The sequence below is a fragment of the Rhinolophus ferrumequinum genome, chromosome 15 (assembly GCF_004115265.2).
Source record: "Rhinolophus ferrumequinum isolate MPI-CBG mRhiFer1 chromosome 15, mRhiFer1_v1.p, whole genome shotgun sequence".
NCBI lineage: Eukaryota > Metazoa > Chordata > Mammalia > Chiroptera > Rhinolophidae > Rhinolophus > Rhinolophus ferrumequinum.
The window spans coordinates 41,419,213-41,440,014 of NC_046298.1; the positions used below are offsets into that span (position 1 = coordinate 41,419,213).

Consider the following 20,802-nt stretch of genomic DNA (forward strand, 5'->3'; position numbering starts at 1 on the left):
AGGAAGCATTGGACTCCAGCCCTGGGGAATGGATGTCGTGTTTGCTAGGAAGGGTGACCTGGGTGGGGGTTTGGGGCCAGCAGGGGCCTGAGACGATGAAGAAGAGCAGATGGAGTGTTTACAGGGGCCCTGGAGGCTTGGAGAGTGGCAGGAGCGATGAAAGGTGCCGGGGGCCTGGTGGAATAGATGAAGGGGCACACACTAGAAGCCTGGCAGATGAGGTCGTGTGGCTTAGATAGGCTGAAAAAACCCATCCCCAAAAGGCAGAATGGGGGCTGTGAAGACAGACTCCAGGGAGCATCCGGAAAGGCCTGGGATGCTGCCAGATGCAAGGAAGTGGGGTCTTGAAGGGCTAGTCGGAAAGTGAGAATGGAAGACGCATGGGGGGTAGGAGTGTGGGGGCAGACTGTGTGCCCCCCACAGATGTGGGTGTAAGAGTTGTTTGAGTTTAAGAGGCTTGGTAAGAAGGGGGAGGGGATGGGAGAGGTGGCCTGGGGACACAGTGTGAATTGAGTTACTGAGTAACAGAGTTACTGAGAGACACCCCCCACCACTCCCCACCCCACCCCGCCCCGAGGTTGGGAGAAGGGTGTTAAGCAGGAGGGGAGAGAGTGAAGGCTGTCCCCTGAGGGGCAAGGGGCTCAGGCTGAGGTCCCCCCCAGCAGTCAGAGAGATCTGGAGGTGAGAGTAAAGAACAGCAAGAGGCTTCAGGCTAAGGGACTTGGTTGTGCCTCACCTGACCCCCACCCCCACCAGTGAGGGATGGAAGAGGAAAAGGTGGGTGGGTACAGGGAGGCAGGTGCCAGGGGGTGGGAGATTAATCCGCCCCACCCTCTCCCCAGTCAATAAAGGCCGGGCCAGGCCAGACTGGTATCTGCTACCTCTGTTGTCCAGCGATTGATCCAGGTTGGTGCTGGGTGCCCGGGAGGGACCCCCCAAGGGACCACCCCCACACACACACACACACCAAGAGCACAAGAAAAGGGGTAGAGGGACCTTGGGAGAGGGAGGAGGGCTGCCACTGATCACCCCTACCCCTCTCTGCCTCCACAGTACCCCCACGGCCTCGCCATGAGGCTCATCCTGTCGCTTCCGGTCCTGGTGGTGGTTCTGGCGATGGTTTCAGAAGGTAAAAGTGGAATAGGAAAATCTGGGAGTCTGAGATTTGAGATTTGGGAGCTTGAATCTGGCCATGGGCCTGGGGTCCAGGCTTAGAGGACCCTTGAGAGCTCTGGGGCCCCTCCTGTGCCCTGGATCCCCTATCGTCCACTGATCACCCCCACTCCCACCGGGCCAGGTAGGCTCTCAGGGTTCTCTCAAAGCGTACCAGCAGTTGACAAATCTGCCCGGGAGAGCCCTAGCTACCGATCACATAAGGACTCGCATCCCTTCGGGATTGGCTGTCTTGCTTTTACAGCCGGAAAGGGGTGGGGAGATGGGTCCAGTGCTGAAGGTAAGGTAATACTCAGCTGTTTGAATACCATTTGGGTTGCTCCAGTGACCGCCCCCCCCATTCTAATGCCATGACCCCCAAGAATCACATTCAAGGGTCTCCTTTTCCATCCCTGGAAGCTCATCCTAAGGGATCCCAAAACTGAAATTGTTGCATCCCTGCCCATTTTCTGGGTATGTTCAGCTGCAACCCAGTCGGACCCAGACCTCTCCAGCAGCATCCCGAGCAAACTGAAGGAGTTGGGCAGTGCCCTGGAGGAGAAGGTCCGGGCAGCCATTGAACACATCAAACAGAGTGACTTTCCTACAAAGACCAGGTTAGGACTCTTCCCGGGTCCTGGGAGGGCGGGGGCGTGTTGATTAACAGACTGTAAAACCGACAAAGTCCCTGTGGTCACACAGCTGGATCTCAGAGTGCTCAGACTTGGGGGACAGGTTCCCTGACTCCTCCGTCCAGCCATACTGTAGACATAGTCCTGAGTCGTGGTGAAAGACCCAAGCTTGGGGGTCGGACAGAGCTGGGTCACAAGCTGGCAAAGACTCACTACTTCCTGTGTGGTCACGAGCCTCAGTTTCCTCATCTGTGAAATGAGTGGTTCTCTGAGGGGGGGTACACCAGAGCACTTGCATAGCGCCTGGCACATTGGAAAGGCTCGGCACAGTATTTAACCAGCATTGGCTCCATTTGGTGAGTTAGAGAATCGTTTATTCATGAACAAATAGTAATTGGGCATCTGCAAAGTGCCAAGGGGAGTAAGAGTGATGAACAAAGTCCCTGTGAAGTGGGGAGGGAAAGGCTGGGGGAACAGACAATAAACCAGGGAATTTCCAGGAGCTCAGCCCAGAGAGAGCTAAGCACTGAGAAGATAAAAAGCGTGGGTGTAAATCACCAAGGGCTGGGGAGGGGCTTTTGTAGACTTGGTGACTGGGTCTTCTCTGAAGAGATAGCACTTTAAATTGAGATCTCATTGATGAGGAAAATCCAGCCTGGCTGAGAAATTTGGAGAGAATGTTCCCTGTGGAGGGTGAGTGTTTAACCCTCCTGAGGTAGGAAGATCTGTAGATAATCAGGGAGAGGGTGGCAGTCACTGCAAGGGAAACAGACAGGGCAAAGGCAGGGGGAGCTGAAAAGTGCTTTTGAATGAAAAGGGGACAGCTAGGGCATGAGCAGTCTTAGAGAAAGGGTTGGTAGCAAGAAATGGCAGGCCTTGAAAGCCAGGCCGGGGTAAAGTGTTCTGACTTTAAGGACCTCTGGTGCATCTGGGAACCTGAAGCCCAGAGTTGGGTCTCTTAGCCCAGGGCTCCTCCTTAGCCCACAGATGGGGAGATACCTGCTATTTTCTTGGGGGAAGGATGAGATCAGGGAGTCAGGTAGGGAGTAGGATCTGGGCATCCTGGTGGAGGCAAAACACAGGAAACCCTCCCCCTTTTCTCCCTATAGGAACTGGTTTTCAGAGACATACAGCAAAGTAAAGGAAAAATTCAAAACTACTTTCTCTTGAACACCGGGAAGGCTGCCCCTCTACTCTGCAACCGTGTCCTGGAAGGGGGCTCTGAAATTTCCCACATCCTCGGTGCCTGTGCCAGGACTTCCTCCATGAGGCCTCATGTCTCCACCCCACCACCACCAATAAAAATCTTATAGAGAATTCTGAGTGCTTCTTTGCTGTGCGCCAGGGGCTATGGGACAGGGTGGGGGTTGCACCTTGGGGAAAGAGAAGCAGGACTCAAATGCATTGCACATTCTCTACTTGCCCTGTGCTGAGGATTTTGGACTTCATGATCTCAAAAGAATTCTCATAAGAACCATGAAAGCTGGGTTCTAGTAACCCCATAAGGGCACTGAAGTCCAGAGAGGTAAAGTCACTTGTGCAAGGTCACACAGCCAGGAAGTGGAATACTGGATGGGACCCCCAGCCTGGGGCTGTCACTGTGCTATACTATACTCTTCCCTGGTGGGCTGCCCAAGATAAGGGACTGGAGTGATTCAGCACAGTGCACACAGTAGGTGTTTATTACACTTTCAATGGATAATGAAGGGGATATGGAAGAGGGCAAGGATAAGACATGGGCTAGAGCCCTGAAAGAGACCAACACAATCCCTACCCTCCAAGTCTCAACGTTGATGTCCCCCCCTCCAGGAAGCCCTCCTTGACCCCAACACTGGGTCAAGGATCTCCATTCCAGCCCTGCCCACTCTGAGTCGTCACTGCCTGGTGACTGGTCTGTCTCTCCCACTGGACTGTGAGCCCCTGGAGGACAGGGCCAGGGCTGTTGTCACCACTGTGTCCCCAGACATAGCCTAGCATAGGACTGGGCCTGGTGCAGAGACTCAATCATATTTGGTGAAACAAGTATGTAAATCTGAAAATAAAAAACAAAAAACAAAAAAACTCTAAATATTAGATTTTCACAAAACCCCTCTGAGGTACATGTTGTCACTGACCCTGTCTTAGAGAGGAAGAAACTGAGGCACAGAGGCTAAAATCGCTGTGTGATGTCACGGCCAAAGATAGGTAGAGCCAGGACTTAAACCCAGGTGGGGGTGCCAGGGCCACCATCTTCTTCATCCCACTTTCCTCTTCCCTGAGTCCCCCGAGGAACGTTCTGGCTGCAACACACACGCCTGTTCCCAGGCCTCATTCCCATCATATTCAGCAGATTAAAATGCACCCACCTTCCTCAGCAGACATCAATCGCGTGAGGAGTTGCGCTACGGTTGGCTAGTTAGTGTAAGAGTATATTTCTCTACCGAACAATTACTAATTTTTACTCGGCCATTTTTTCTAGTATTTTCGAGTCAGTCAATTTCTTTTTCAAGCCTTTTCGAAGCCCATGGAAAGCTCTCAGGCTGAAGTCCAGACAGATGGAGGAGCAGTTCATGGAGGGAGCGTACATTGTGCTTTTGAAGAGAGTCTCAAACTCAGGGGCAAACACACACTTTGGGGTCTCAGAGCCTACCACAGCAAACCCCACTCCCTCCTCGTGACCTCTTTGCACCCATCCCCGCCAAAGTTGTTTTTGAGTTGCTTCTGAGGTCCACCCTGGACGACCTTCAGCCTGTTCCTGTCCCTGAGATGGACAAACATTGCAAGAAGCAAACAGCGAACAGCCCACGCTGACCTTGGAGCTGGAGCAGGGGTCAGAGACCTCCCCCAAGGCCCACCCCATGCTCTGCTCCAACCTCCCTCTGGCCCTCTAGGATTCGGGTGGCGAGGTGGGGCAGAGGTTGCCCTGGCTTAGCTAAGTAGTGTGAGATGGCCGGGTTCAAATTCCCCACTTGCTGGTTGAGGAGCCCGGGGTAAGTGGCCTCATCCCGCTTCTGCAGCCTCAGTTTCCTTATTTGCAAAGTGGGAATGATAAAGATAGAACTTATGAGTTAATTCGATGACTTAATACACTAAAGTCCTGCTAAGGCACCTGATGTATAGCATGTGCTCAGGAAACACAAGTTTAGTAAACAGCAGCTGACGTTGACTGCGCACATTTGTGGCGTGACCTTATCTGGCACTGTTCACAGCACTTTACGTAAGCAATCTCCTTTACTCTCCTGGGCAGGTAATCCATGACCCCCATTCACATGGGTGAAGAAACAGGCCCAGGGAGGTTAAGCAACTTGCACCAGGTCACACAGCTGGAAAAAAACAGATCCAGGCTCTGAAGCACACACCATGCTGCTTCTTATAACACAATGCATGGTGAGTTTTTTCTTTTTCTTTTCTTATTATTATGGTAAGATACATAACACAAAAGTTTTCATTTTGACCATTTTTAAGTGTACGGTTCAGTGGCATTAAGTACACTCACAACATTGTGTAACCATCACCACCATCCATTTCTGGAACTTCTACATCATCCCAGACAAAAACTCTAGGAGGTTGTATTTTGCTGATTATTGCTAGTGAGGAACGCCAGGGAATATTTGTTGAACACCTACTGTGTGCCAGAGCCCATGCTGGGATCACGGGAATGCCCAGCATGCTGCTGGAGGCCTCTGGGTCAGAACCGTCCTGTTCAGTCATTCCGACTGTGGCCAAGATAGGGTAGTCAGATGTACCACCTAAAAGCACAGGATGCCTGGGTGAGATTTGAATTTCAGGTAAACAACATATAATTTTTAGTATAATTCCCAAATATTTCACGGGACATAGAGATAAAATGCATTATGTATCTGAAATTCCAGTGTCACTGGGTATCCTGTATTTTATCTGGCAACCCTAGACCAAGGACTGCAACCCATGGTCCCCTGGCCCAGGGCCCTGGCCGAGCCTTGGGCCCTGGCTTGTGGTTGGGTTCTCCAGGAGAAAAAGGCTCATTTCCTTTCTGTCTAACATTGGGCCCGAATCTGATGTTGACAACCTCCAGCTGTGAGCATCTGGAGCTTTCCCTCCAGGGCTTCACCCATGAACTATGCAAGGCAGGTGCTTATTACCGTCCCCATTTTACAGATGAAAACACTGAGGCCCAGAGAAGGGAATGTATTTGCCCAGGCCATGCGGTGAGGGTGTGTCTGGCCCTGTAGCCAAAAGATGAAAATAATCACCATAAACAGCTACGGTCTGTGAGCGTCTTCATTGCCAAGCTCCATATTAAGACCTTTCCTTGTATCATTTCATTGAATTAATGTCCTGCCTGAAGCAGGACCATTTTACAGAGCAGGAAACTGAGGCCAGACAGAGGGGCTGTCATGTGAGGTGGAGCCAGGATTTGAATCAGGTTCTGTGCAGGAGGGCGAAGAGCATTCTGTCTTCATCTGTCAGGCCAGGTGCTGGGAGGGTAAGAAGGAGGGAGGCCAGCAGGGGCGGGCATAGCCTCTGATTGTTTCTGTCACCTGGGCCCCTCTCTCTGAAGTCCCTGCCAAGAGGCGTGGGGAGGCGGCCAGGGGAGGGCTCTGCTCTGGGCAGCCTCCCCCTCCCCCTCGCCCAGCCTGGAGTACTGAGCACAGAGGGACAGAGCCCCCAGAAATGTTGCGCTCTGGACGCAGGCCCTGGGCCCTGCCCTTCCTCTGCCTCTGCGTTGTGGTCCTGGCCTGCGTTGTGGGTGAGGAGGAGCGGGGAGGGGGGGTGGTGTGGGGACCCCATAGCATTGTGAGGCGTGAGTGAGTGCAACTCTGGCTGTGTGATGTGCAGTGTAGTTTGCAGACGTATGGGGACGGAGCTTGTGTGCTTCATAATATGAAGATGTGTGTGAGTGTCTGGAAGTGTGTGTCAGTGGCAGCCGTGTGTGAGGTGTGTACGTGAGATTGGAGCAAATGACAGTGCTCTTGCATGCGTGTTTGTATGAAGCCGTGGTAAATGTGTGTGCAAAAGGTTTGAGTGTGTGGCCATGGGTGAGGGTGTCTGTGCATACTGGTGTGACTATATCTGGGTCGTGTACATACACTTAAAGTTTTAACACTTATGTAACGCCGACAATGTGCAAGGCACCATTCCAAGTGCCTTACACGTGTTCACTATGAATTCCCACCATAACCCTAGGAGGTAGGTCTGATCATTATCCCATTCTACAGAAAGGGAAACTGAGTCTTGAAAGGGTTAAGTCATTGGCCAAGGGTGCACCACAGGTCACGTGGGTGCCTCTGCATGTGTGTGTACACATGTACCCGTGTGATGGCTACTCTCTGTAGCTGAGGCTTTGCTCAGGTGTGTGGGCACTGGACAGACAGGTGGGTGCAAGGAAGTGACGTGTCCACCAGGAGGGACTGACAGCACCGCCTTGCCAGCCTCCAATCTTGGGGGCAGAAAATCCTGCGTTCTCCCTCCACTGCCTGTGGAGGTAGTTCAGAGAGTATGGGGGTCACAGGAGAACAGAAGGGGCGGCAAGATCAGGCAGTGAGGTGGGGTGACAGACAGAGGGAGAAAACCCCAGGCAGACAGAGGGGTGACAGGGAGGACTATGGTCACAGAGGGTGAAAGGAGATGACCAATGGCTGGCTGAAGGAGGGCAAGTGGTCAGAGGGACATGCAAGAAGGTGAAGGCCAGAGATGAGAAGACTGGCGAGGGGCTGACCTTGGGTCACCAGTAGGGACAGTGACAGTAAGCATGGAAAAAAGGGGAGGATGTAGGGTTCTGAGATTCCAGCCTACCCAAGTTGCCCCTGGTCTCACCTAGAATGCCAGAAAAAAGTGTTTGCTGGAACCCTGAGCCCCCCACCAGAGCTGGTGAGTAGTTCCTGGAACCAGGTGCGGAGCAGAATGACGAAGTTGCTGGAACCGCTGGTGACAAGAACTAGAGAGAAGTGGCAGTGGTTCCAGTGAGTATGCGCAGGAGAGGCTGGGAGACTCAACTCCTGGGTCTGAGGAAGGAGGGGCTGGGGGCCTGGGCTCCTGGGTCTGAGGGAGGAGGGGTGAACGGGCCAGTCTTGGGGTAGTTGGGGGTTTCATTTGTGATGTCCCTTCTCCTGCAGGGTCCCCAGGACTTTCCAGGGCTTTGTGCAGACATACTATGACGACCACCTGAGGGACCTGGTTCCTCGCACCCAGGCCTGGCTTTGGAGCTCCAAGGACAGCCTCCTGAAAACGGCTCACAACCTGTGTCCCCAGTTTCTCTGTCAGGACAGAAACCAGCACTAAAGCGTTCACAGCCTCCACAATAAAGAAATTCTTCTCTGTGTCCCTGTCCTAATCCTTCCTCAGTGAGGCCAGAGGTGTCCCCACCCTACACATTCCCAGCAGCTAATGAATAGAGGAAGTGACTCTTGGCAAGAAAGGGACAGTTAGGGGGCTTTGGGGGAAGGAGGGAGGAAGATGACCTCCTCTCAGTCCTGAGACTCACAAGTCCTGGGCTTGTGGGGGGTGGGAGACTTCAGGCTCCTCAGTTTGGGATGGAGGTTGAAAAATGGAGGTTTGCAGGTCCTCTCAGTGACCCCTCATTCAGAGTTCTGGCTTCATTTCTGCAATAGAGACCCCAGACCCCATTCCTGGTGGGTGCCCAGAATCCCCAACCCCTCCACAGCTCCCACCTGAACTGTCTCTCTCAGGGGCAAGTTTTCAGAGTGGGGGCTCTCTGTGACTGGACCTCAGGGGACGTCACTGCCCTCTGTGCCCCCACCCCACCCACTCAGTGGTTTTGTTGGCCTGGACTTTGGCCTAGGCAGCCAGGTGAGGGTGGCGGCCGTGGAGGGGAGGTGGATTCCAGGAGCTATAAAGCCTTTCTCTGCCCTTGGGAACTGGTGAGGACCGCCTGCCAGAGTCTGGTAAGAGAGGGACCGAAATGGAGGGGTGGTCTGCAGGGAGGGGGCAAAGATCGTTAAATCAGAAATCACAAGAGTCAAGATGTTAGTTCCTGTGTTAGAAACACAGAATTTAGAAACGTAAATGTTTGCCCATGCTGGGCTCCCTCCTGGGTTGGATCTCAACCTTCTCACAACTACACGGATGGACAGACGGACAGAATGTGCAAATCGGGGTAGAGCAGGGCCCCTGCAGCAGAAACACAGTCAGCCAGATAGTGGTCCTTCACCGAATCTGCTGTGTATGTCCTGTTCCTGCACTGACTGGGTCTTAGCATAAATGTCACCCTCTGCTGAGGCTTTTCCAAGCTACATAACACCCTTCTCCATCCAGAGCGCTTGTCTCCATGTGACACTCTGTTATATTTTACTCATTTAATATTTGTTCCTTGTGTTTCAGTCTCATGTGGGCTTCCCAAGGGTAGGGCTGTTGCTGTGTTCACGCCTGGGCTCAGCACTGTGCTTGGAACGTAGTAGGTGCTCAAGAAATGCTTCTTGAGTGAATGAATGAATGGATATTAGAATTAAGATGTTAAAATCAGGAGTAGAACCATAGAGTGTCAGACAGGGAGGCCCAAGCCAACCTATGAGGAACCTGACTTGGGTAGGGGTGTGGGAGAGGGGGAGCCTAGCCCCCTCCCTACGAGTGCGGGGACCCCAGGAACAGATGTCTCCAGTGGCCCTGCCCCCATACTCTCCTCAGTGTTCCAGGTCTTCTGACGCCATGGGCACCCGGTACCTCCTGGTTCTGTTTCTCATCCTGCTGGTATTGGGATTTGGTGAGTGTGGTCAGCAGGGGAGGCAGGTGTACTAGGAGGGGGATGAGCCCTAAACATTTTCCCAGCCCAGCTCGCCCCTGGCCCGCCCCTGCCCCCTCCTCTCCTTTCCTGCCCATTCTCCCCCTGCTGCAGGCCCATCAGCTCTCCCTAAGGTATTCTCCCCCTGCAGAGGTCCAAGGGAACCCGGTGACCCCGCAAGATGAGGCCACCAGCCTAACACTGCTCTCTAAGATGCAAGAATCACTGTTTAGTTACTGGGATACAGCCAAAACAGCTGCCGAGAACCTGTACAAGAAGACATATCTGCCCTCCATGGATGAGAAAATCAGGTATCACCCACCCCCACCCCAGGCACTAGGAGTCGCAGCCCCCCCCCAGCCCTCTCCTCCCTCAGACCCAGGAGCCCAGGCCCCCAGCCCCTCCTCCCTCAGACCCAGGAGCCCAGGTCCCCAGCCCCTCCTCCCTCAGACCCAGGAGCCCAGGTCCCCAGCCCCTTCCTCCCTCAGACCCAGGAGCCCAGGCCCCCCAGCCCCTCCTCCCTCAGACCCAGGAGTCCAGGCCCCCAGCCCCTCCTCCCTCAGACCCAGGAGTCCAGGTCCCCAGCCCCTCCTCCCTCAGACCCAGGAGCCCAGGTCCCCAGCCCCTCCTCCCTCAGACCCAGGAGCCCAGGTCCCCAGCCCCTTCCTCCCTCGGACCCAGGAGCCCAGGCCCCCCAGCCCCTCCTCCCTCAGACCCAGGAGTCCAGGCCCCCAGCCCCTCCTCCCTCAGACCCAGGAGCCCAGGTCCCCAGCCCCTCCTCCCTCAGACCCAGGAGCCGAGACCCCCCAAACCCTCACTCTTCAGACCCTCTGTTCTCTCTCCCCAGGGACATGTACAGCAAAAGCACGGCGGCTGTGAGCACTTATGCAGGGATTTTTACTGACCAGGTCCTTCATCTGCTGAAGGGAGAAGAATAACAGCTGGGCCCCCAATCACGGGAAAGGGGAGTCCAGAGGGAGGGGAAAGTCCAGACCCCAGCAATTCCTTCGCTGTCTGACCTACCCCGCACTTCCTAGCATCCTGCTCCCAACTTTAGCTTGATTTCTTATTATTAAAAAAAAAAAGAAAAAGCCAAGTTTATTCTCTTTGATGTGGTTGCTTTTCTGAGACCTCAGGGGCCAAGATGGAGGCAGTCACTCAGTGTAGCCAAAACGTATTGAGTGCCTATTGTATATATGTAGCTGTAACCTGCTTAGAGGGAATAAAGAGGTGAATAACACTATATGATCACAACAAAATTAGAGACTGTCTGTGGGGACAGAGCCCCAAAAAGCAGTTTCCAGGCACTCAGCCTCACATAGAAAGGTGCTGGCTCAGGTAGTAAATGGCCGTCGACTGTGATCAAATGGCCATCAGCTGTGGCTAGTTGGCCGTCAGCTGTAACCAGTGAGCCATTAGCCATGAATATAACTGCCGTGGCTACGCTAGCAAAAAAATAGGGGCTAGCAAGAAGATGGTGGCTGAGTCTGCAAGCGGCACAGTGAGGGTTGAGAATTGTGTGGCTCCTGTTTCCTGTGTCTCCAACCCAGCCGCCAGTGACAGTATAGTGGTATGACTCCCCTACCTATGGCTCCGTGGGTGTTCCTTTTTGGCCTCACCATGTCCTGCGTTCTTATGTGGGGAGCGGGAGCAGAGACCCTGCAGGCCGTCCTGCATGACACTGTCCTTCACCAAGGTTCTTCTTTCTTACCTGTAAAATGACAAGCTACAGGTAAGCCTCTAGCAGAGTCGAGGCCCGGGCCTGACACTTTAAAAGTGCCATTGTATCGAGCTGTCCAATGGTCCTGTGACAGGGGGGAGACTGGTGCCCACCAGTTACTGCTGAGCGCAGGAAGTCAGTGCCCAGGTTGGCTGGGACCCACGAGCACAGACCTGCAAAAGCTGTGCTCCGTGACAATTCCTATACATTCATCCTACATGCATTTATTGCTAACATACCGGGCCCTGGGGATACAAGCTAGGAAAAGACAGAGAGTTTTGTCTTCATGTGGCCCCTCAAAAAGCTGTTGTTGGGTCCTGGCCCAACTCCATTTGGTTTTAGTGATTACAGCTTTGTGGTATGAAGTGTTAGTTGTTCTCTTCTTCTTTTATTTATTTTTATTGGGAAACACTGTGTTTTTCCAGGACCCATCAGCTACAGGTCAAATCGTTGTTTTCCTATTTTTTTTTTTAAATTAAAGTTTATTGGGGTGACAATTGTTAGTAAAGTTACATAGATTTCAGGTGTACAATTCATTATCTGTATCTCACATTGTGTGTTCATCACCCAAAGTCATTTTTCAATCTAGTTGTGGAGGGTAGCTCACTGGCCCACGCGGGAATCAAACTGGCAAACTTGGTGTTATGAGCACTGCGCTCTAACCACTGAGCAAACGAGCTGCCCCCGTTTTCTTCTTGTGGGCAACAGTCCTAACATTTCCTGAGCTCCTACTCAGGACCAGGAGCTCTGTTCCATCCTAAGGCCACAAACAGAGAGGATGGGGGCGGGGTAGGGTGGGCAGTGGGGCAGGCAGAGGATGAGCAAGCCGACCAATGGAAAAGATAACTTCAGACAGCAACGTAGGCCATGAAGAAAAGGAGAGGAAGTAAGGAGATCAAGGCTAGGCTGCAGCCCTCTTGGATAAGGTTCTGGAGCAGGGAGGGCCGTCAGGAGGACCTGGCTGGGCTGGTCACCGGGTTGTGTATCACAGCAGTGTGGCTGGGGCTCTTGTTGCTGGAGTGGGGCAGGAGCACTCACTTGGCCCTTAGGTCCTAGCCCTTGGAAGAGGGGCCTCAGGCAAAAAGCACAGGGTGTGCAAATAAGAACAGCCACTCTGTGGTGTGAGGAGTGCTGAAGCTCATGGCAGAGGGGCTGGGGGTCTGGACTCCAGGACCCTGAGGGAATAGAAGGTGTTCCTGGGCCCCCCAGTCCTAGGGGTGGGGCTGTTGGCTTCCGAGGACCCAAAGCCTGTATTTCTCCTAATCTACTTGGCATTAACCTCCGGCCAGCCTTTCAGCACTGTTGGGGCACTTTTCCCAGGTCCTGAGGCTAAGCAGCTGTCTAGTGGAAAACAGGGGCCTCGGGAAGAGGTTGTGGGAAATGTCCCCAAGTCCCCAGGGCCGAAGAGTTGAGGCTGCCAAACCTAGGGTGTGATGGGGAGGGGGGACCCTGGAGGAACAATCCCTGCTCTGTCCACTTGTTTCCCACGGACTCAAGCCAAACCAAACCTCTGCCCAGGCCAGTTCTGCTTCCAACCAATCCTGGTGCCCGACCCAGACTCCTCCTTCCTTTCTCAGGCCCCCACCCCAGGCCTCTTCCCCTCACGACCCCAGACTCTTCGTCCCCCAGAACTCAGGAGTCCGGTCCCTCAACCTCTTCTCCTTAGGACCCAGAAGTTCAGGTCCCCAGCTTTCCTCCCTTAAAAACCTGAATTCACAGCCTCTGGACGGTGTTGGGCGTCCCCTAGTGGAGGGCAGAGAGGGTCTGGTCTATGATTTCTTTATCTGTTAGAAGGAATGGAAGAATTTATTTGGTCATTCAACAGCCATGGGGGAGGGCTTTGCAGGGGTCTCATATGAGAGGTACAGAACCTCTCATGCCATAACAAATCAGGACTCAGCTGTATGTGATAGGGAAGACAGGTTGGGGCATTTTGTATCTAGAACTGAGCAGAGATGGGGTTACAGTGAAACTGGAGAAAATTAAGCTTCAAAGCTCCTCACTTGCCTGGGCTTTCTGGGGTCCTCTCTTTAAATTTGTATGTGTAATTTTTGTACTTTTTAAAAAATGCCCACAAAATCTCAATCGGCGGGTCTCGGGGGCTTCATCAGTCTGTTCATTCATCCTAAAAGAATGGGCCTATGACTTCAGAATTGTTAGTATGTGGCATTATTATCTGTAAGGGGACTGGCAAGCTTTCTTGCCCTTGTGTTGGTCCTCAGAGGTTGTCATTCACCTTCTGCACTAGAGTTTCATCCTTTCCCTCTGATGTCTTCATCACTCAGCAATCATCCCCTGGGGCAGTGCTGAAGGACAGAGCAGTGATTGTAACAGCCCGGGGCTTGTCTGCCCCGGGCAAGACACCCCACAGCCATCCCTGACAGTGATGACCCCAAGGGGGCAGGGATTTTGGAGGACTGGGAGGCGGTGCCCCGCCCAGCGTGGGGGACTAGGTGGTGATAGTACTGAGCTTCAACTTGGAGGGAAGCAGCCAGTAAAACGGTCATGAGAACATCCCAATGCAAAGCCTGCCCTCCTATGCAACGTGTCAAGGTGGTAGTAACAGCGCACGATGTGGATCACGTGAGCCAGGTGATTTATATAGAAGATTTCACTGGGTCTTCCCAGCCCTCCCCCCGGGGGGGCGGGCAAGAGGGGAAAAGGAATAGCAGGTACTATTATATTATAATGCCTAGTTTAGAAGAGGAAGAAACTGAGGCTTAAAGAGATGTCACTTGTCCAGGATCATTTAGCCCACTAGTAGCACAACTAGCTGTAAACCCAGGTCAGACCTGTGGGTACAGAGTCCCAGAGAGCAGTTTCCAGGCTCTCGGCCTCATGTGGAAAGGTGCTGGCTGGGTTATTAGATGGCCATCACCTCTTACCGGTTAGCCATTAGCCACTAATATAACTGCCGTGGCTATGCTAGGGGGTTGGTTGGTTGGCAGAGAAGCAGACGGAGGATCCTGCTTCCTATATCTCCAATCCAGCCACCAGCGAGACTATAGTGGTATGACGCCTCCCATCTATGGCTCCGTCGGTGTTCTTTTTCAGCCTCACCATATCCTGTGTTCTTATGTGGGGAGCAGGACCAGAGACCCTGCATGACAGACCTCTACCCAATTTACTCGTGAAGTTCAACAGCCGCTGAGAATCTTGTCCTCTCTAGCCTCCGTAACACTCTCGTCAAGCCGGGGCTCTTTTAAAACTTGTCCTGGTTTAGAGCTGCAGAAAGATACATAGCTAAGAAGTCCGGAGCTCTTAGAACCCTTGAAGCCTACTACAGAGCTGCTAGGTTTGCTAGAAAGCAGAGTGCTGAGAACACGCATGTGTGATAGAGGTGGCATGAGCTTGGGGAGGGGCTGACAATATCCAGTTTGGAGGTGTGGTGGCCATGAGAACCCTGAAATAGTACTCTGAATACACTATACTATAACCTAAGGGGACTTGTCGAGGGAAAGGGTCGCATGTTGACTGAACAATGGTATCAACTAGGTATTCTGTCACCAAATATTTATTCACAAAAAAGGCTGCAACCCAGCACGTGCAGACCCAGCACCCTCCCCCACCCCCCGCCCCTGCACATTCTGGCTTGTGTGCTGCTAAGATGGAGGGTATTTAAGGCAGGGAGACAGGAAGTTAGAACCAAAGTTTTATGAAAAGGAAGTTACCAGTAGGACCAGAGTTCAACGAGCCCAGCTCCCTCCCACAGACCTCCCAGCCTGATTGGGTTCTTTCAAGTCCCAGTTCATCTTTATCATTCCCCCTTTTGACCAAGGTCTTTCTCCAAAAGCATCGCTGATCAAGTCAGGTCTTCTGTCTTCAGGCTTTTTGTCCCTTGATGTCAGGAATAACCTCTTCTGGGTGTCATCTATCACATAAGAGGGAAAGTGCACGGAACGGGAACAGCTTGTATCCAGTGTTAACAGGCAACAGGTGCAGAGCTTAATAAGAATTTAAAACAGAATTACAACATAACAACCTGACAATTAAGTTCGCGAACTTACCCTTGAAAAATGCTCCATACCTCATTATTGAGTATCACTATGGTCACCTTCAAAGTAGTCCCCTTGGGAAGCTATACACTGACGCCAGCGCCTAGTCCACCCTTCAAAGCAGTTTTGGAACTCTTTTTCTGGAATGGCCATCAGAGCTGTCATCGTATTACCCTTGATGTCCTGAATGTCATCAAAATGTTTTCCTTTCAATATTTCCTTTATCTTTGGGTAAAGAAAGAAGTCAATGGGGGCCAGATCAGGTGAGTAGGGAGGGTGTTCCAATACAGTTATTTGTTTACTGGCCAAAAACTCCCTCACAGACAGTGCCGTGTGAGCTGGTGCATTGTCGTGATGCAAGAGCCATGAATTGTTGGCAAAAAGTTCAGGTCGGTTTTGTCTAACTTTTTCACGCAGCCTTTTCAGCACTTCCAAATAGTAAACTTGGTTAACTGTTTGTCCAGTTGGTACAAATTCATAATGAATAATCCCTCTGATATCAAAAAAGGTTAGCAACATCGTTTTGACTCTTGATTTGGACTGGTGGAAATTTTTTGTTTGTGGAGAACTGGCTGACTTCCATTGTGCACTTTGATACTTTGTTTCAGTATCATATTGGTACACCCATGTTTCATCACCAGTGATAACACGGCCCAAAACATCATCTTGCCTCTCCAAAAGGTCTTGGCAAACTTCGACTCTCCTTTGCTTTTGTTCATCGGTGAGCTCCTTTGGGACCATTTGAGCACACACCTTTCTCATGCCAAGATTTTCAGTTAAGATTTTCTTAACTGTTTCTCTATCGATGTTTACTTGATCTGCTATACTTCTCACAGTCAGCTGACGATTTTGACGCACAATTTGACGAATTCTTGCAATGTTTTTGTCAGTTTTGCTCATTACCGGCTGCCATAAGCACTCTTCATCAGTGACGTGTTCTCTCCCCTCAGAAAAACATTTAATCCATTTGTACACTGCCGCTTTCTTCATGGCATTATCCCCATAAACTTGGACTAACATGTCCCTGATTTCACTTCTACTCTTTCCAAGTTTAACAAGAAGTTTAATGTTTGTTCGTTGCTCTAATTCAAGCCCAGACATTCTCACAACGGCACACAAAAACAGGCAATAATGAACACCACTTAGCAAGACACTGCCACACCAAGGTTATGAAACCTTACCAAGCTGTTTGTACAGTGTTGCCAATACAAGGGCACGGTGGCAAGTTCGCAACTTAATTGTCAGACCACATATGTCCCTTTAAGCCCAAAAGTTCCAACAGATGGACGCTATCTTCCTGTGAGGAAACCTGAGAAGAACATAGAAATAAATCAATTCACATATTGCAACACGTGGGAACCTTTAGGGAAAACTACATCGTCCAAATCAGTCTTCAGAACCTGTGAGAAATAAGGGCTTTCACAGTAAAACTTTGAGGCATTACCGTCCAGGTAAATTGCTTTCCTTCCCAGGTGAAGGCAAAAAAGGTATTGGCTAGCTTTATTAACTGGGATGCTAAAAAATGCATTGCATAAATCAATTACTGTATAAGAATTTACTTCCAGCTGGAATGGATGCCAGCAGCGTATGAGGGTCAGAAAGGACGGGGTGTCGAGGGATAACAATGTTTATTGCTCAGAGGTCCTGGACAAACCTCCACCCTCGTCCGTCACAGGTAAGACAGGAGTGTTACAAGGACCAGTGCAGGGAATAATAAGGCCTTGAGTTATGTAATCTTCTATCATGGCTTTATACCTTGAAAGGCCTCTTTACTTATAGACTATTAATTGTGGGCAGAGGCTTTGAAGGATCAATTTGGATCTTAACAGGAGTTGCACTGTGGATTCTACCCATTGCCCATAGAGAAGATGGGAATGTGTCCCGTAGGGACAACTGATCAGCGCTCTCAGATTCAGCTACTGTACCACCAAAAATGGCACAAATAAAAGATCCTGAAAAGCCATGTAATTCACCTAATTGGTCATTCTCAGAGTTACCATCAAGCACTAACATTATTTCTCCTTTTCGAGAAAAGGACATTCCAGCATGATACTTCTCTAAGAAGTCTCTGCCTAATGGGTAGGAGTAGAAAAACTAAGGGGAAAACATTGCATGTCTCTTAAAGAGCCTAAACAAAAGGGAAAAGGTTCAGATATGTAAACCTGTTGAGGTCTGTTTGAAATCCCCACTATTTGAAGTGTCTTTTGACTCTGAGGCAGGGGCTGTTTTGAAAGTGGGATTGAGCATCGAGAGTGTAGCACCAGTGTCAACAAGAACAAAAGTAGTTTCTTTTCCAATGTGAAGAAACGTTTCTCCAAGCAGATAAACAGGAAAGATAGGAAAAAGCCCCTGCAGTCCCCCAGAGCCCTATCACTGGGGCTTAGAAAAACCTGGAAAAGGCTGGTTAGACTGCTGAGCGTGCGTGAAGCGACGCGTAAACTTACTCAATCCCTTTTCCAGTGTCGCCGCTCCTTGCATTAGTGGCAAAAATTCAGACTCCTTCTGTTTCGCATGGGGCCTCTCATTTGCCAAGTCCAAGAATTAGAAGTCTTGGCAATCTTCCTTTTAGGTGCCTTGTCTAGAGCACCTAAAGCTCATTGGCCAAATTCACCAAATCTAGGGTAGCCATAGTTCCGCACCCCATCCTGGATCTCATAACCAGGAGGGGAAGGTTTTTGTTCAGCCCATTGACAAAGAATTAAAAATTACCCGTGTGGTGTCAACATCTGAAGGAAGACCAGAATTTTCTTTAAAAAGACCAGAAGTCTATTATAATAGTCATGAACAGATTTGCCAGGCCTTTGTGAGCAAGTCTGAATTTTGCTCCCATCGACAGGCTTTGGGAAAGCCTTAGGAATTGCTCGATGAAGTTTTCGAGCAAATTCCCTAGCTTCCTTGGAGGTTTGCTTTCCTAAGTCTCTTTCAGGTTTTTCCCATCCAGTGTCGAGCCTGGTTTTCGCCAACTATCACATTGATTAGCTGATACCAATCAGAAAACCCAGGCTCATAGGCCTGAACGACAATATCAAGTTCCTCAGCAAACTCGCGAGGGTCCTCAGTTACCTTAGGGAATTCCTTACAGTGGCTCCTAACTCAGTGTGGGGACGGAGCCAGGAGTGCAGTGTCCAGGCTCTCGGCCTCACGTGGAAAGGTGCTGGCTCAGACAGTAAACGGCCATCAACTGTGACTGGATGGCCATCAGCTGTGGCCCAGGAAGTCTGGCTGTGCCCAGAAGGACTGGTGGTGCCCTGAGAAACCTTAGCTGTGTCCGGGGAAACTGGTGGTAGAATATGTGAGAAAGACTGGCTGAGCCCAGCAAGTCAGGCTGTGCCCAGAGAGGCCCTGGCCGTGTCCAGGAAGTTGGGCTGTGCCCAGAGAGTGGCAGTGTCCTGAGAACCCTGGCTGTGACTCAGGAGACTGGTGGTACCCTAAGCAGCCCAGGAAGTCTGGCTGTGCCCAGAAGGACTGGTAGTGCCCTGAGAAACCCTGGCTGTGCCCAGAGAGCCTGGCTGTGCCCAGGATATTGCATTCATCTCCAGGCTCCTTGCACAGGGCCCCTCGTGGAAGACGCTTGTCATGTAGATTGTGAGGCGAGACCCTGTAGGGGTGGAGTGTGGGGACACAACCAGGAGTGCAGTTTCCAGGCTCTCGGCCTCATGTGGGAAGGTGCTGGCTCAGATAGTAAATGGCCTTCAACTGTGATTGGATGGCCATCAGCTGTGGCTAATTGGCCATCAGCTGTAACCAGTGAGCCATTGGCCACTAATATAACTGCTGTTGCTACGCTAGTAGGAAAATTGGGGCTAGTAAGAAGATGGTGGCTGAGCTAGCAAGAGGGGATTGCAGTTAGCAAATGAGGCTGGTTGGCAGAGAGAAGTGGACGGCAGGTTGCGGATTCTGTGGCTCCTGCTTCCTGTGTTTCCAACCCAGCTGCCAATGAGACTATAGTGGTGTGACTCCCCTACCTATGGCTCCGTGGGTGTTCCTTTTTGGCCTCACCATGTCCTGCGTTTTTATGTGGGAAGCGGGACCAGAGACCCCGCAGGCCACCCCGCATGACACTCAGCTTTGTCCAGGGGAATAGGAAACTTGGGGTGTTAGGATCCCCAGAGGGTTTAATCCTAAATGGGGAAGTGCTGGTAAGTTCAGAGGAAAAAAGGGAGGAGAGGACTCAAGGGAAAGTGGCATTGGGGTCAGAGCCAAAGGCAAGAGAGGTGGTAATGGGAGGCTTGAACGCCGGAGGGTGGGGTGGGGGTGTGGTGGTGGAGTGTGAGGCCACAGGGTTGGGGGACAGGATGGAGACAAGCATCCATTGAACAGGGTGGTCCTGAGGGTGGAGCACGAGACAGTGGGGTAGTGGGGGAAGGGCATGACAGAGCTGCAGAGGGAGAGCTGGAGGCTTCAGACGCCATTTTTTCTCCTTGGAATTTTTAGCAGGCTGTTAACCTTATGACTTTATTTCGCAAAAAGCCAACTTCAGATTCATGGTCTTGTTTGGAAGCCTCAATGTACCATTGATAATATGCATTCCACTCAGCTTCATCAATTCTAACGCTGCCCTTCTCCAATTTGGTTTTAAGAAAATTAAGTTTGGGGATCTCACAAGTTCCCCACAGTGGCCACTGATAATTTAAACTACTTTTAGTCAGACCTGTCCATTTAGTTAAATATGCGCATGAAAATTCCCCACAGCTCTTAACCATGTACTCCGCCTGTGTCCCTGATGGAGGAGGGACGATCGTAGTAGTCTATTTAGACAGTTGAGATCCCAAAACAATTATAGCTCAAACAACCTGCAGGTCAGACACCAATCAGCCTCATTCTAGAAACAGTCTGATCAGAGAACCAGGCCAAAGGCTAAAAGCCAGTGCGAGGAAAATAACCGACCCTATGAGAGTCGTTACGGGTCGGGTGGCACTTCTCTCAATGAGACGCAGTCTAACAATGGTCCAAACTGACTAATTTCAGTAGAAATAAACTCTGTCCCCAAAGGGATCTTTAGGTGAAAGCCAGTTTTGTCTCAAAGGCCAACCTGTTTCCAAAGACATCAGGCCAACGCGTCATATTGAGCACTCACAGACAACAAACAAATAAACAAGGCCTTTGAACACACGTACACACCACGCACACACACAGAAGTATTCCTAAACAATTCCCGAATAAAGCCCGGAGAGCTTCAAACGCAGAAAGCGTTAGGTCGACTCCAGGGGAACTCACCCGAGGATTCTGAATCGGAGAGCAAGCAGTGAGCGAAAACGGCTTTTTGTGTGGCACCAGGAGTTGGCTGCTCACCTGCTCTGAAGCCGTTAGGGTTTGTTCTTCTCTGGATTCTCGGCGAGACCCCCAAAATACTGACTGAACAGTAATATCAACTAAGTAGTACGTCACCAAAAAGGATTTATTCGGGAAAAGGAAAAAGAAAAAAAAACATGCAACGCGATACATACAAACCCGGCAAGTCACGTGCAGTCTAGCTTGGGCGGTAAAATGGAGGGTATTTAAGGCAGGAAGACAGGAAGTCAGAACCATAGAGTTTTATGAAAAGGAAGTTAGTACCATAGAGTTCAACGAGCCCAGCTCCTCCCATAGACGTCCCAGCCTAATCAA

At 51.1% G+C, this 20,802-nt stretch overlaps 3 protein-coding genes and 1 long non-coding RNA gene across 5 annotated transcripts; 3 read left to right on the forward strand and 1 right to left on the reverse strand.

Annotated features, from left to right (window-relative positions):
* The first annotated feature begins 836 nt into the window (after positions 1 to 836).
* On the forward strand, positions 837 to 3,101 carry APOC1 (apolipoprotein C1). The gene is made up of 4 exons (XM_033127179.1): positions 837 to 906; positions 1,054 to 1,129; positions 1,637 to 1,769; positions 2,894 to 3,101. The coding sequence occupies exons 2-4, from the start codon at positions 1,072 to 1,074 to the stop codon at positions 2,952 to 2,954; spliced, it is 252 nt and encodes an 83-aa protein (XP_032983070.1). The 5' UTR covers positions 837 to 906; positions 1,054 to 1,071; the 3' UTR covers positions 2,955 to 3,101.
* Positions 3,102 to 5,072: 1,971 nt separating this feature from the next.
* APOC4 (apolipoprotein C4) lies at positions 5,073 to 8,064 on the forward strand. Of its 2 annotated transcripts, none has more exons than XM_033127145.1 (3): positions 5,073 to 5,150; positions 7,564 to 7,705; positions 7,859 to 8,064. In XM_033127145.1, the coding sequence occupies exons 1-3, from the start codon at positions 5,144 to 5,146 to the stop codon at positions 8,022 to 8,024; spliced, it is 315 nt and encodes a 104-aa protein (XP_032983036.1). In that variant the 5' UTR covers positions 5,073 to 5,143; the 3' UTR covers positions 8,025 to 8,064. The 2 variants fall into 2 exon arrangements, with proteins under 2 accessions (XP_032983036.1, XP_032983035.1); XM_033127144.1 differs by lacking the exon at positions 5,073 to 5,150 and adding an exon at positions 6,323 to 6,492.
* Positions 8,065 to 8,514: 450 nt separating this feature from the next.
* On the forward strand, positions 8,515 to 10,564 carry APOC2 (apolipoprotein C2). Its single transcript, XM_033127146.1, has 4 exons — positions 8,515 to 8,647; positions 9,387 to 9,462; positions 9,632 to 9,791; positions 10,328 to 10,564. The coding sequence occupies exons 2-4, from the start codon at positions 9,408 to 9,410 to the stop codon at positions 10,416 to 10,418; spliced, it is 306 nt and encodes a 101-aa protein (XP_032983037.1). The 5' UTR covers positions 8,515 to 8,647; positions 9,387 to 9,407; the 3' UTR covers positions 10,419 to 10,564.
* A 4,136-nt stretch (positions 10,565 to 14,700) lies between these two features.
* On the reverse strand, positions 14,701 to 20,745 carry LOC117034789 (uncharacterized). Its single transcript, XR_004425139.1, has 3 exons — positions 20,413 to 20,745; positions 16,377 to 16,504; positions 14,701 to 15,144 (listed from the first exon to the last, which is right to left on the reverse strand). It is a non-coding gene; the product is annotated as an uncharacterized LOC117034789 (long non-coding RNA).
* Between the last annotated feature and the right edge of the window lie 57 nt (positions 20,746 to 20,802).